General features: G+C 35.6%; 1 protein-coding gene across 2 annotated transcripts in view; it reads left to right on the top strand.

Annotated features, from left to right (window-relative positions):
- LOC123307604 (protein turtle) overlaps positions 1–16,631 on the top strand; it is a 330,136-nt gene that overhangs the window by 217,925 nt on the left and 95,580 nt on the right. For both annotated transcript variants that reach the window (XM_044889979.1, XM_044889978.1), the window contains exons 6-8: positions 3,658–3,809; positions 11,044–11,188; positions 12,694–12,824. In XM_044889979.1, the coding sequence (XP_044745914.1) occupies positions 3,658–3,809; positions 11,044–11,188; positions 12,694–12,824 (428 nt within the window). The remainder of the gene's footprint in view (positions 1–3,657; positions 3,810–11,043; positions 11,189–12,693; positions 12,825–16,631) is intronic.

The raw sequence follows: 16,631 nt of genomic DNA, 5'->3' as shown, positions 1-16,631 counted from the left end.
TTTTTGGCGTCAAGCAGCGAACTGTGCTCGTATGGGGGAGGGAAAAGTTTCGTTCTGTAGGTGACATCCTGAAGTTTCGTTTCCTTGCACTCAGTCGGCATCATGCATTTTTCAATGAAGAAAAGGTGCATTTTCTTGCGGGAATATTTTTCCAGCGATCGTGTTATCTGAAAATTTTCCTAATTCTTCTCTTCGTCAATTCATCCCATCTGAATATTTCAAATATTACACAGACATTTTGAAAAAATGATAAAGAAACATAGCTACCAGTAGATAGATAGATAGATAGATAAGATAATTTATTGATCCTTTAAGACATCACAATGTATGTATAGGACAAGTCATATAAAGATGATCAAAATAATCATACATTTTCTAAATTATCGGAAAAATACACCTGTACACTATAAAAACAATTCTTTATCAGAAGAGCTTTTACAACTTTCTTAAACTTAGCTACATTAAGTGTCTTAATGTTACGAGGAAGATGATTGAAAATTTTTATGCACTGATATCTAGGTGACATTTAAAACTTCGATGTTTTATGCTTAGGAATATATAATATTTCTTTACTTCCAGTATTGAAAGAAAGGAAGCTTGATAGTTTTATAATACTACCCTCATTCTGCCTCACATAAACAACATGATAATTACAATTTTCGCATCCACTTACTAGAAACCGGCTGAAATATTCGAAAATTGTATCGGTCGTATTGATTTCGGGCTATTCTGGCACATAAAAGGAATCACTCTCAATCACCTGCACGAAACTTCAAACGAACCGAACTTTTACCCGATATTGCGTCAGATATCGAAGCACAAGGGCAAACCGCGATAGCCCGACTACCGACTTAATACGAAGTATCCAAATTGAATTCGAACTGCAAACAGACTCCCTCTATTCCTATGAACTATGTTTATTTTCGCAAATAGGGTATCGATTCCGTACATTTCGTTTATCTGTACAATGAAGTTTCACTACTGAAACGTCGGAAGCTCAATTTTGTTTCTTTTTTCGATGACCATAACTGTGAGACGAGAGCAATCTGGCAATGAAATTTTGAAATAGTTGCTTCAAACTATAAATGGCGGAAAAACTCAGTCCCACTGGTTCTTTGGGCAATGCAATATCGACTGACTGCACAAGAGCAACTATCATGAGATTTTAACAATCGTGATTCTTCAGACATTCTGTTCGTGCTTACCTACAATACAAAAAAAAAGTTTCAAAAAAATTTGTCGCCAAGTAGGCTATAGAATTTTGAACGTCGATATTTCGTGTTTGAACGTAATTCTTAGCTTTTGCTGTAATATTTTCCAGGTGAACTGTCGAGTTAGAAGTTAGCATTTTGGATTGTTGTTGAATTAAAATTATCAGGAAACGTGTAAAAAGCATTTTTTTGGGATCCTACTTCAAAATGGGGAAGAAAATAGAAGGAGAGTGGAAATATTCTTTAATGTTCCAGGGACATTTCCAATAGTTGGGGAGCCGAAGAGGGAAATTCGATATTTACTCGAGCGTGTCAGATTAATATACGGGGAGATACCTTGGACCCTGTAGAGTACCTCTACCAAAAAGTAGACCTGTATATAGGGGGAATTGTCTGGGACAGCCTGTCAGAATAGTGAAAAAAAAACGATCATTGTACATACTTGAGCGTGTCAGATTAAGATATATGTGGTTAATTACATGTTGAAAAGTATATATTCTCTTAATCTGACAATTTAAGCGTGTCGAAAATGTGTGGGAGGGCGCCAAAGTTGGAAAAAAAGCTTCACGTGTACATTCTAGAGCGCGGTGGCGTTTTTTTTTGAAGCTAATGATTCAAGAATAACGCAAATCTGACAGTTTTGGAAAGCCGTAACAATAAAATTTGGCCATAAAGGTCACAAAAATCAGTTTTTTTGTATTATCCCCTCCCCTGGGTTTCAAATCTTTTTCGCATTCATTATAAAAGTTGTAGAGCATAACATTTTCTACAAATTTTGTCGCAAGCAATTTTTTCTACGTTCAAACGTTTTTGAGATATATGGCGATTAAGGCGAGGTGTTTAGGCATACATGCTGAAGCAAAAATTCACTCGTTGGAAAATAGTACATTCTAAGGTTCAGTGAGAGACAACACTAAAATTTTCGTGACTAGTTTCGAAATTGTCCTCATAGAAATACCTTGGCATTTTGACAATTGGATGAATGTAAATTAGACTGGGATTCTACATTGACCTTGCCCTTTCGCATGTGTGGCTAAGCTCCTCGCCCTCTAACTCGAGAACGGTTAAGAGTAAGTACAATGGCTTCAGACAAAACTTGTGTAAAATTTTATTATCTACAACTTTCATAATGATTACAAAAACGATTAGAGGTAGAGGCAGGGAAATATTCGGAAGATTAATTTTCACCCCTCTTGATTAGTGTCAGATTCAACACGTCTACAACACCGAGATTAACATTGTGTATGAAAATCTGACACGCTTCAGTATGTACAAGTAACGATTTTTTTCAAATTTTCAAAGGACCGCTGTGACCTTGCGTCACGTCTAAATTGTGAGTCCCTTAAAATGTAGCTTCCTTTGGGTCCAATTAACATATCCTTCAAAAATCTGACACGCTGGAAAAAATTTTTTTTACCATGTTCAACTCTTCCGTACGGCCAGTCCCACCGCGCAAACTGTCAGATAAGCATGAATTCATTATCAGAGACACGCATATACAGTATCTTAATCTGACACGCTCGAGTATGTACACCTGACGATTTTTCTTTATATCTTTAAGATCCTGCAGACGCTTTCCCCACCGCTGAAAGTGCATACATCATAGAACCTTGTTTTTTTTCTACCATCTAATCTTCAAAATCCACTAGGTCTCCACGACGCTCGAGTAAATCCCGATTTAGCATCGTCGGCTCCCCAACTACAATATATATCCCAATGTTGCTGAAAGACTCAATCTTTCGAAAGTACTGTTTTGCTATGCGTTTATGGAACAGGTATGTGCAAGCAAAAAAAGTAGTGGTCGACCAAAGAAGAGAACCTCATAGTTATTCAGCTATATGATGAAAATATGATAGCAGAATAAGACAGAAGCTCCACGAACCTCAGTTCGGGTTTTATCCCAAGTAGCTGGCATATTTTATGCCACACGATTTTGAATGAAAGATATCAGTTTATTTTCATAAAGATTGACATGTTATCAGAAAATTGAAAAGATTGATTACCTATCCTTGTAACATCCAAAAAAAATTGGAGTTCGGTATGCATCAGTCAATGGCAAAATGTGGGACCTATTTTCTTTTATGGAACCTTAACAGTAGAACGTTATGAATAAGGAGAAGGCATCATGATTTTTTTATTGCAGATTTGAATTTTGATAAATTGTCCAATAATTATTTTCATGTAATTCAGTTTTTTATTTTAGTCCACCTGTATATTTTATTTTTTGACTGAATGATGAAACTTTTATGTGAATATTGTCGCAATTACCAGAACCAATTAACTTCCTCCTCCCATCGGTTTCGCTCAAGCTCATCATTTTAGGTAGTTTTTGTCAGTCCCTTTAAAATTGACACTACCCCCCCTCAATTATGGTCATATTATAATAAGGTTTAGAATGCAAAAACCTTGATATCGATGAAAATGAGAAAAATTCTATTCGTTTCAGTGAAGCCTCAGAGCGTCAGCATTTTAACAAAGGAGCGTCAAGTATCTGCAGATAAGCGATATGAAGTGGAATGTCGAACGTATGGATCGCGTCCCGACGCCGTGATCACGTGGTGGCGAGGCAGCAGACCGGTCAAGAAACTGGCCAAGATTGTAAGTTGCACTGAATTGAATATTTATGAGATAATATCGGAGTCCCATCGGAAATATTCTGCAGCGTTTGCAGTAAGAATCTACCCCATTTTGAAGGTACATCCTTTCTATCATTCCACCGACTTTCCATCAGGATCCCACTTATGAAAGTTTCTATGAATTTCGACGCAGAAATCGAAATTGTTGATAGTGAAGTGATTAGATTATTCTTGACGAATGTGGACGCATTATTCACTGATTTTCTAGCAAACATTCATTAACCACTCGTGATTTATGAGCCATTAATCACTGGTCTTTCAAACTCAATATTCAGAATCACATACAGGAGCCTTCGAACATAGGAATACTGCTTTTAGTATCATTGATATATTAAAATGATAATAATAAGATATTTTAGAAAAAATCTCCCACAATGGTGGATGAAGTAAAATATTCTACTCGCATATTATGGCTATTATTCACTTAGATGATTTACCAAAATTGACTCTGCCTCGTCTATTTAGCTATCATACATACAGGGGTACCAAATACGTGCGGAGAGTTTTCAGGGGGCTAAAATTAAAGAGCGTCTGTCAACACCCCACCCTGTCAAAAGTAAGAAAGAATCATTATTATGTTTTCCTCGAAAGTGAAGAAAATCAACACATAAAGTAACCATAAAAATTGAATAGAGGTTGCTTGTTCCAACCCTTTGAGAGATCCCAACAAAATTGAAAAAATATTCATAGGAATCGCCCTCTGAAAACTTTCGCACTTTTTTGGTAACACCCTATATAATATGCCCTTTGAATAATATACAATTTATTCATCTATCTCAAGAAATTTCTGATCTTTATCGAACTAGTTTCCAAAAGTTGTGTACAACAATTATGATTATAATTGAATTCTGTCGAAATTTATCAAAAATGGTTGAGGTCTTTCACGAAATTGAATAATTTTTCAACATGTTCTTCGTATTGAGTATTATTGAATGAATTTTTCAATGCATGAAATCAATATCAAGTATTATTTCATCATTGGTCGTATGAAAACCGAACAAGCTTAAAACTGTATGTACAAAAAAGTTAATCTGATCCACCTCTGGCAGACAGGAATTTTATACCGAGCACTCGCTGAATTATAAATGGCGACGTCAATTCGAACAGTAGTTGCATGACGGACGTCAGAAAAATTCGGGAAGATTTGAAAAATTCAATAAACGTCTAGGGGTGCTTCTCTTTGTGTATATGTAATCTGACATATTTTCTATTTTATTGAATTGTGAAGTACAAAGAGGACCAATCTGTCTGATTTGAGTTAGTCCAATCCATTAAACTTTTATTATTTTATAGGAGAGAATATTGTTGAGTAGATAATTCAATCATATATTCCTTCAAATAAAAAATATAAGTTAATCCAGAGAAAGTGTTTCGAAAATGACGATATTGTTATTTCATAACTTTTGTAAATACCAGTGGCGACTCGTGGTTTGTAACATATCCTATCCAAAAAGTTGTTTCCTTGCAATTCAGTGATAAATTTGACATTAATATGAACTATGTTGATCTCGGTCAGTAAATCTGTGAGTGTTCTTCGACCGTTTTTCAAAATAACAAAACAGTCATCTATACATGGTTAGAACTATTTAGAGGGGGACTACAGGGATATCAAAAACCGTTAGATATACAGGGTAGCTTAAATTACGAAAAAGTTGCGTTATTCAAGGATGAGTGGGTGGGTGTAAACACTTCCCAAATATCTCTGATGGTTCCTGAGATATCTCAAAAAAACTGAAAATCAAGATTATCATTTTTTTTCTTCATAACTCCTTTGTTTTTGGAGATAACTACACGAAATTCGGTGTGTAGTCATAGTTCTATATAGCGATTATACTGGTGTACTACTTTTTTCTAATTTAAGCCACCCTCTATTTTTAACGGTTTTCGTTATTCCTATAGTCAGCCTCTAAATAGTTCTAACCATGTATATCTTGCCGAATGTAAAATCGGTTTTCCATTATAAAATATAATCTGCTCTCCATTATCAACTATGATTTCACATTAGGCGAGATATGTAGAAGATTATTTCGTTATATTCAAAAACGGCCAAAATATAACCACAGATCTACTGGCCGTTATTTACAAGGTTCACAATCATTTTATATCTCGCTTGGGTTTGTACATTGTACGTCTCCATGTGCAAGTTCTTGTAACGTATACTGTTATACATAGTAAGTCTTTGACTCGTACAAATATTTCAACAGTAGATTCTGGACAGAAGAATCACTTTTTTCCTATACCATTTTTCAGATTCGGCCCTAATAATAAGAAGAGCCATTTCAAGTTTTCTTCATGAGCTGTGCCTCCCTGGAGAAACAAAATTCCCTTCAAAATAACCAACTAGATCTGTGACACTACACATCTGTGGATCTTTTTAACAGAATTGTAGTCAGCCAAAGTACCCAATTTTTTAATTTCACAGATGCTTTTTAATTTTTGAACATGACTCTGAAACGGCGCATTATACGAGAAAATATGAAGAGGACTTTTATTTTCCAACACACTCAAATTTTTCATTATATAGCGTCCAACTCAGTTTGAAGAGTTGGGTTCTTTGAATTTTCGGTATTTTTATGGTACGTTATGGTCATAATGAGAAAACTGGAAGACGTGGGTGATATCTTGTATTCGAAAAAGATTCACCAGATAAAGGAAAAACTATATCCCGAAATTCATTTCATTCGATGAATATCGTTTGTGAGATAGAAGTAGAAATAACATTTTTTTATGGTTTTCCATCAGCCTGTATCTTCTAAGCCGAGCCCATTCGGAAAAAATAGTAAAGGAAAAAAGTGTTTCTTTTAACCTCAAGAAACAACTATTACAATATTTGTATGAGACAAAGACTCACCCTGTTATATACGATATTCAGGTGTACCTACATGTCTAAAATACTATGAGAAACGCCTCTGAAAACAAAAAATAGTCAGTATTCAATGAAGTTTACTTCAGAATAATGACTCATGAATTGAAACTAAAATGCCGGAGAAGGATTTTTGTCACATTACAGTGAAGTGAGATAAAAAAAATTATTATAAAGAGAACAGCTTGATAACTCTCCTCATCAGCGCCAGGAGCATACTCATATAGAAATTCTTCTTGCGAAGATTCCTGAACCCGCTCATAACCTGACGTATCTTCCCGCAATCACTGAATCACATTTTTTTGCTGTATAGCCGAATAATTTAAAAGGGCTCCAAAAATGAAGAAAACGACATTCAGCTGCAGGCAACTTTATGGCTGCTCATACCCAAGACTGGATCGAACCAAGAAAAACTAGCCAGGCCTGGATCCGGAAGGTACAAAGGATGAATAATTCACTGGACCCGACCCTTATTTATACCGAAAGGGATAATGCAAACTGACGTCCGAGCAATTTAATAAATGTGATTTCATAAAAAAAATCCCCTCTAATAATGCCGAAAAATAAGGATCCTCTTATTCCCGGAAATTGGAAAAACGATAATCATAAATATTCCTCCGTCAGGACAATAATTTGGGATTAGCTCCTTTGTCCCCGGCATGTTAATCCTCCCTACCATATCTCATCCCTGGCCCTCGTGATCCCAGATAATATGCTGTTCACCGCCCTCTTGTTTGGACTGAAGCCCTTTACAGATATTCGGATGCTGATTGAAAACGAATCGATTCAGAAGGAAGTCCTTTTTGTGCTGAGTACGGAAATTATCTCAGCATTCAGCTGGTGAGGACTACAATACAGTTACCACAATAACATGGGAACCTTAATCTCACACGTAAATCCTATTTTATTAGTTTTCACAATCTTATTACGATTTATGAGCTCGGCCACCAAAAAATTATCAGGTCAATTGTATAATTGCAAGGTGTAAAGATGATGATGAACGAAAATAATCGCAGCCTTCAGTTCAAAGACATCATTCTAACCATGGCCATCTGTCTGCTCTAGTGTGAAGCCTACCACGTTTTTCCAAACCAGCCAGTGACCACTATTGTCTACTACCACTCGCAACTCTAGTTACGAGCATCATAGAAAGAAGCGTTACATGTTTTTCTGCGGAATAAAGATGGATAAAGTCGTGGTCTTCGATACCTCAGGAGAACTAAATACCGGTAGATTCGGGTGATTTGGGACAGTCCTGTAACTTGGGACAATTACACCCCTTGCAGATTTCTTTGTTTCTTACCATTTATGACTAAAGGGACAAACTTATAAGATTGTGTAGCGTCTTTTCGGGTAGTTTAACGATTAATTCCTGTTGAGTTTGCCGTGACCAGTGCGTTTGAATTGACGGGAAAAATTAACGAATTCAGGAGAGTAAAAGCGCGTTTTTTTATGGCCCTTATATTTTCTAGTGTCCTGTACATGTGTTTCACTTTGTGCATGTGTAATTTTTTGTCTGGATACGTGGGATATTGGGATATTAAATATGTCATGAAACAAGGTTGTTTACAAACCAAACAGCAACACGGATCTCATTCATTTATTTTGTTGTTTCATAGGGTGACTTGGGACAATGCCGAATAGATACAAGCGGCGCATTGGCAGCAGGAAGTATGCCGAGTTTTCGCGGGATATTATTATTTACGTTATTTCCACAAAGAAATCACCAAAGAATGAAAGAAATCAAAATTCTCTTGTTTTGTTTAGTTTTTTTACATTTGAGTTGCAATATATTTATTTTCGCTCTAATAGCCGTTTATCATTTGATTTCCTTACCGAATTTCAACTACATAATCACAAATTCAAATTTTTAAAAACTATACACCGTCCCAAGTCACCTATTACATTTGAGAGTTGAGAAACCAATGGATTTTAACTTGTATCCCAAGCCTCCCAACTCAGTGGGTGACTTGGGACAAGTAAAGTTTATTGTTTTTCAAATTTATTTCGAATTCTGAAGCATGGTATATATCGTATCAATAGTCTGAGTCATTTAGCATATTTGAATCTCTTTCTCACATGAAAATAGGTCACCGTTTTTGAAATATGACAAGTTGAATTTCAAAATGGTCACAAGTCACCCGAATCTACGGTATTGGAAAATACAGGCCTAAGGCCTACAACATGTGGAGGAAGAAGAAGAAGCTTTTCTGCGGAAACAACTCGAGAGAGCTGGATAATTTTGGTCAATAATGGATTACTCACCGACAATAATGAGCCATTTTAGCATGTTTGGCCACCGAATTCCAGGCAGGCTTCATGTTAAGGCTTGCCTATCTCTCTGATGTCTATAAGAATCACTGAAATGAGTATGATTGAACTTAAGGCCTCTTTGAGGTTTGTTGGTGAAATTAGGCCTAAGAGGCTTGAAAACTGAGGAGAATCGTGGAACTTGAAATATATGGGGTGAGTCTTTGACTCGTATAAATATTTTAACAGTAGATTCTTGAGGTCAAAAGAAACATTTTTTGCCCTCACCATTTTTTCCAAATCGGCTCGGTTTAAAACAAAGACTGTTGAAAAATTATTAAAAAAAAATTATTTTTAGTTCTTTCACAAACGGTTTCATCGAATGAAATGAATATCGGAATATAGTTTTTCATTTATTTGATGAGTCTTTTTCGGAAACAAGATATCATCCACGTCTTACAGTTTTCCGCTTATGACAATTAAGTAGTATAAGAATACTAAAAATTTAAAGAACCGAACTCTTGAAACTAAGGTGGATGAATTTCCAATTAATATTTGAACGTTTCTTGAAATAAAAGTATTCTTTGTATTTTTTCGTATACTTAATATGCCGTTTTCGAGTAAAAATGTTCAATAATTAAAAAGTGTCTGAAAAATTTGAAGAATTGAGTAATTTGGCTAAATACAACTCTGTTTAAAAGATCCACAGCTGTTTAGTGTCACAGATTTTGCTAGATATTTTGACGGTAATTTTCCAGGGGTGGCACAGCTCATTATGAAAACTTAAAATGGCTATATCTTTTTATCAGAGCCGAATCGGAAAAAATTGTATGGAAAAAAATTGTTTCTTTTGACCTCAAGAATCTACTGTTGAGATATTTGCACGAGTCAAAGACTCACCCTGTATTAGTACTGACAATAGTTGACGTAACCTGTTCGGCTATCATGACAGGTTGATTTCTGTAAGTTTTTCACTCATGTACGAATTCAACAGTGCAAGTACCCTTTTCGTAAACTAAGTAATGGTCCTCCAGTGGTATCGCTTTTTGGAATCGAAAACATTGTAAGGTGCAAAGTCTCGAAAAAAGTCCGTATTCAGCTGTATAATCAAACGGAACATTCTATCTACAGTTATATAGAAAAACAGAAGTTTGGTTCAAAATTTCACACCGAACAAATCGACAAATCTTAATTCATCCGTCTAGCACCGCTCAGACTGAGAAATGATTTGAAACGAATTGAAGATTAATTCGGCAAACATCTGGAAGTGACAGTAATGAAAGATCCATCTCGAGGGCCACTCTTTTCTAGCCGAATCGTAATGGATATCAAAAATAATTTGCAGTATTCCTGTGTTGCAAGGATGATGAATTGAACAATGAAAACCTTCTATCAGGGCGAGTTGAATGATGAATTCTCGTTAGGAATTGCGGACAAACTGGAAAATTTTCTCTGCAGTACTCATTCATGAGAGATGATCATCTCTCATTTATAACAAGATCAATTCTGTTACGAAAATATTCATTTTCAAGAGCGTTTTATGGCAGGAGTACTTTTTTCAACATTTAACGGTTGCAACTCGAGCTGCAAACATAATTCTCCTCGTGAATCCATATACGGGATTTGTATCCTTAATGGCACATAGACATAATATAAGATCACGATATGTATCAATTTTTCCATTACAATACATCAGGAACAATGTGTGTATTCGTTATAAACTTCATTCGTTATATTACTTCGTACAGTTGAAGTAGCTTACCAAGTCATTTAATTGAAGAAAAGTTGGACAAGTTGTTATTCGCCATGAACTATAGTGCTGTAGAGTTAAACGGTTTTATGATGCCCCAGTGTGATGGAGTAGTTATACCGAATCAGGGTAGATTTACATGTCTTTTGAGTTGTTCAAGGGATTTTTAATTTTACCTTCTTTTTGAACCTTTGTCTCTCTGCATATGCATTTACCTATGATGTTGGTACACGAAATACAATTTAATCTAATCCTTAAACTTTCCACATATTTTATTGATGTGGAACATATTTCATCAAATATTTTTCCCAAAATCAATCCTTTTATTTTCAGGTGACATCACAAAATAACCAAACACTGAGCACTCTCACTTTCGTCCCAGTAATAGAAGATGATGGAAAATACCTCACATGTCGAGCTGAAAATCCTTCAATTCCTGATAGTGCCCTCGAAGATAGGTGGCGACTCAATGTACATTGTGAGTATCCTCTTTGTAGATTGACTGATTCACCCCATTGTTCCATTTAAAACACACCGACTCCCCTGTATATCACTGAAATGGTGATTAATTTTCTATTATCACACGCAACATGAAAATTCCTGACAAATGAATTTTGATGAATTTTTCAAATGTCATTAATCAGAAGCGCCCTGTAACTCGAGAATGAACGAAAATTCTTATGATCTGCTTTCTCATAATTATAGTTATATATAAAATATTTATTTATTATATAATTATTATAATAATTTCGAATAAAGGGATCGAGAGTCGTCGAAGATTTTCTCTCTACGTCTTATAGTTCTTGAGATGCTCTCAGTGATCATCGCATTTGGGATACTTTGTATATACAAACCTTTTTCATTTCTCTTTATACAGGGTGTATCTGAAAGTGAGGCTTCTTTTTCAACAGAAGGTAGAACTGCGGTCAAAATGAAGCGTTTCACCAAGAATCACATATACAAAATTTTCAAAATCACAAAGTTGGAAAAAAAATTGAAATTGATCACTGAAATAGATCCTACTACGACCCTAGACCGTTTGTTAGCTGAATTATCGCAAAGCAGTGGGAAAAAACTTATCTCCTGATTCGACTATGTGGTTTCGTTTAAGATATTGGCTCGTTCGATATTTACGTAATAATGAAAACGGAAACTTAGGATTTCCGAATTAATGTCATTATTTTTTAGTAACTAACACGATTTTATGAATTAGCTCATTTCGATACCAACTGACAAAAGAGACTTAGGACGCAAGTGTAAAAAATAGAATAATACTTCAAAATCTCACCACTAAAATTCGTCTAAATTATTCACGAATTTTTTCACAATGGGCATCACAATTTTCTTGTTCGAAAATTTCAACAATAGTCGTAAAAATGGGATAAAATGGGGAACATCATAGCACTTTTTGGACATAACTAAAATAAGCACTTTCAAGAAACTGCCTCGATTTTCATCATTTTTTTCCACCCCAAATAGCTCGATGCAACAATTGATTCTCTCAAAAGTGACCTGGTGCATCTAATCCGATGAACTTGGTACTGAACCATTCATTGTCCAGCCATATGTTTATTTTTTGTTTTTTCAATGAAATTTTGTCGAAATTCTAGGGGTTGTATCTCAGCCATCTTGGATATTTTATATAGACAATTTTCGGTTGAACAACTTATTTTGATGAGTTCAACCTTCTGTCAAAAAAAAAGCCTCACCTTTGAAAACACCTGTATATTTTTACATGTAGGTACGCAAATTATCCACTACAATTTTTGAGCAGTGTATTTTGTTGAATGCTGTCACCAGCTCCGCCAATATTCTTCCTATCCATACACCGATATCTACCGAATATGAAATAACTCCTCCACTAGCTCCTCCACATACCGAATTTTATTATGATTAAACAGCCACGAATTTTCTGCTCCCTGAGATATTCTGAAAGAAAAGTTAGCAAATACGACATACATTTTCATAGGAATATATTTATAGATGTTCCGGTTGTGAATCTGAAAATGGGATCGACGCTGAATCCAGGGGACATCAAAGAAGGCGACGACGTCTACTTCGAGTGCAACATAAGAGCAAATCCCAAAGTCTACAAACTTTCCTGGTTCCACAACGTGAGTTTTTCCTTCCAACTTTGTCCTATTGACTTTTCGGCAAAGAACACAAATAATAAGTTATAAATTCAGAAGTTTTAATACATGCAAAGTGTATATGTACCATAAATTCAACTCTATCTGGAATATTTGACTTCGGAGTCTGGAATGTTGCTTCTTAATACAATACTGTATAACCATGGATTGTGGAAACTTAAAATCCTACCATGGTTGATTCTATTATCAACTGTTTTTTTTTTCTGAAACCTAAGAACGAGTGATATCCTTTTCATACAGGATGTTTCACAAAAAGGTGACCCTCGTCTCTAGAATAGGTAGAAAAATACGAGGATATATTGAAAAATTGTTAGCCTAATATAAAACTAAACAAAATTTCACTGCCAAAATATTTTATCACTCAACATATTCTCCTCTTGATTGGATACATTCATAACAGTGAACCTGCAAAGTCTCTAGATCTTTCAAAAAAAATGTTTCATCTTGCTCTGCAAACCAGACCTTCACAACTTTTATTACCTACCTTTAAAAAATTTTTTCAGTTGAGGAAAGAGATTAGAGTCGGATGGAGCCAAATCTGGTGAATAAGGGGGGTATTCTAGTGATTCAAACCCTAAATCACGAATTTTTTGTATGGCAACATGAGATTTGTGTGCAGGGGCGTTGTCCTGTAGAAACCAAACACCTTTAGATAGTTTTCCGCGTCTTTTCTCTTTAATTTTTTTCCCGTAGAGTGGTCAGTAATATCCAATAGTAATCTCTGATTATTGTTCTACCCTTATCCAAAAAATCAATCGTGATTACTCCATGGCACTCCCAAAAAACTGAAGCAAGAATTTTTCCAGCAGATTTTTGGACACGAAACTTGTCTTGGTCTTGGAGAACCAGTGTGTCGACAAAGCATTGTTGCTTTATTGTTTCTGGATCGTAGAAATGTACCCAAGTCATAGTAACAATTCGGTTTGAGAAGTCTACATCGTTTTCAAATCGAGCACAGATCAAACGCGATGCTTCTACCCTTGCTCGTTTTTGGTCAACATTCAAACATTTTGGAATCCATTTTGCAGGAATTTTTCTCATGTCCAAATAATCGTGAACTATATGATGAACGCGTTCGTATGAAATATTCAGTGCTTCAGATATCCGTTTTAGCCCAATTCGACGGTCTGATAAAATCATGTCATGAACTGCATTGATATTTTCGGGACTAACACAGAAACTGGCCTTCCCGATCGGTCATCATCTTCAATGGAAAATGCAGTCCAATTTTTCACGGTCGCATACGAATGACATTGAACACCAAGGGTATTAATCATATCTTCGTAAATCTGCTTACCTCTTATATTATCGCTTTTAAATATGGGTACTTGATGATGGCTCGATACTCCAATTTTTCGATTTTCACAATGTCGGTGGACATCTTCTTTCTTTTAATTTATTGCGTAACTCTGGTTTACTTTTTGGACCTCATACTTCACACTGACACTTCTAATGAATTATTGTTCGTTGCTATGGTAACGCAATATTTTTTTTATGCATGGAACTGGTCTAGGCTAACTAGATATCATTACATCCTCGTAATTGGGGTTTGTTTAGTAAAATAATTTTGTAACGCCATCCGTATTCAAGATGAGTTGAAGAAAAAAAAAATAAAAATAATAATAGTTAATAATCTTATCGTCACCTTATACCAGCATAGGTTCATTATTACTTCATGATTTTCAAATAGAAATATTAAGAAAACGGTACACAGTATCGAGTTTGACCTAGAATATCTTTTTGGTGTAAAATTGAATAATATTTGACTTTACTAAGAACTTTGATTAATGAATCTAATTTTGAGAAAGTTATGTTCATTACTATTTCAATATTCAATTTTTCCGATTCGGGCCTGATAAAAAGATATAGCCATTTTAAGTTTTCCTAATGAGCTGTGCTACCCCTGGAAAAACGAAATTACCTTCAGAATAACTAGCTAAATCTTGATAGATCTTTTAATCAGAGTTGTATTCAGCCCAAAGTACCCAATTTTTCAAATTTCACAAATACTGTTCAATTTTGGAACATCAAATTACTCGAAAACGACTCATTATATGAGAAAACATGAGGGATACCTACTTTTATTTTACAAAATATTCAAATATTCATTAGATAGCGTCCAACTTAGTTTCAGGAGTTGGGTTCTTTGAATTGTTGGTATTTTTATGGTACGTAATGGTCATAATAAGAAAACTGAAAGACATGGGTAATATATTGTGTTCGAAAAAGATTAATCAAATAAATGAAAAACTATATTCCGAATATCATTTTATTCGATAAAACCGTTTGTGAGATAGAACTAAAAATAACATTTTTATCGTTTTTCAACAGCCTGTATCTTTCACACCGAGCGGATTCGGAAAAGATGGTAAAGAAAAAAGTGTTTATTGACCTCAAGAAGCTACTGTTCAAATATTTGTACTAGTCAATGACTCACCCTGTTTACACAATATTAGGCTTGGAATCCAAATTTTTCAAAATGAAACCTAAGCATTTTCTGCTTGCAGAATTTTGTTTGTAACACAATTTTGTCGAAAGAATGTTTACCGTCATATTCATAAGAAGAGGACCCCATCAACGACATATATTACGACTCATCTTCGCTATTTGAATTTCAGGGGTTGGGTTTGCAGTGCAAAGGGATGAAATGATATGATGGCTTTTATTTGAAAAAATGTCACCCTCAAGAACGAAATTGACTGGACTAGGCAATTTTCCCAAACTTTGATCTACTAGAAAAAATCTCGGCTTAATTTTCAATGTGACACGTGCACACCTTCAATACTCCACTCCTTCTTTCTCTATCTCGTTATTAGTTCACAATAGTAGAATCAGGGACCAGCTCTTCCCAGTTGAGCATCGAGAGAAGCTAACTCCTTAATTCCACCGTTATCCCTCGCTAAAGAGCGAAAACTCGGTTTCTTAAGACTCCATCCTACTTTTTAATAAGACAGAGAGGATGAGCCGCAATCGAAACAATACCGACTCCTGAATGTTAAGCGTCCCTTATTGACTCTCATCGGTAACGCGCCAACTTCGGGATATCCACCCCTTTCCGTGGAAATGGAAACTTCCAAGAACGAGAGGGCGCTAATCTATTCTACTAACCTAATCCTACCGAACGAATTTATCCAGAAACATCCCGCCATTTCGAATAATGCGATTTAGCAAATCGATTCCGTGTTGCGAGGGTGAAAGGGGAAAGGAAAGGGGATTAAAACGTTCAGCTTTTATACACACGACGCCACGACTACCTCCGACATGACAGAAGGAGAAAAAAAGGCCCAGATTAACCGGGATCAGTCAGGTGGACCGTGCAGTGGATTTGCCTATCGAAACTCCGAAAAAAGTCGAATTACGGAAAAATCGCAACGTTTACTCTGAGTCGCCGGTGCTATTATTGCACACAGTAGTCCATTTGTAGCATTGGCATTTGGAGATCATGTTGATGGGGCTGTAGCGCCCGTGGAATGCATTTTAGGCCCAAGTTTTCTTCATACTTTGACCTTTAAAAAACCCCCTGAAATATATGACACCCTGTATGCATTATTGCCGGAGAAAAACTCAAATAACCGGTTGATTATGTACTCTCTTACAGTTGAATAAGTCCAAATAATGCTCTAAAGCCCACTCCAAAATGAAAGTGAAAATCCAACTCGAAATTGGTGTAGTTACACAGCCCATAAATTATTGGGTAGAAAGCCTCAACACTTGGAGCGTTGGGTTTTTAGAGGGGGTGGAAGTTGATATTTATCAGTGTTTTTTCTTGAA

This window comes from Coccinella septempunctata, chromosome 2 (assembly GCF_907165205.1).
Source record: "Coccinella septempunctata chromosome 2, icCocSept1.1, whole genome shotgun sequence".
NCBI classification, from domain to species: domain Eukaryota; kingdom Metazoa; phylum Arthropoda; class Insecta; order Coleoptera; family Coccinellidae; genus Coccinella; species Coccinella septempunctata.
Note: the sequence above shows the minus strand (reverse complement) of the source record. Positions and strands in the feature narration are given on the sequence as shown.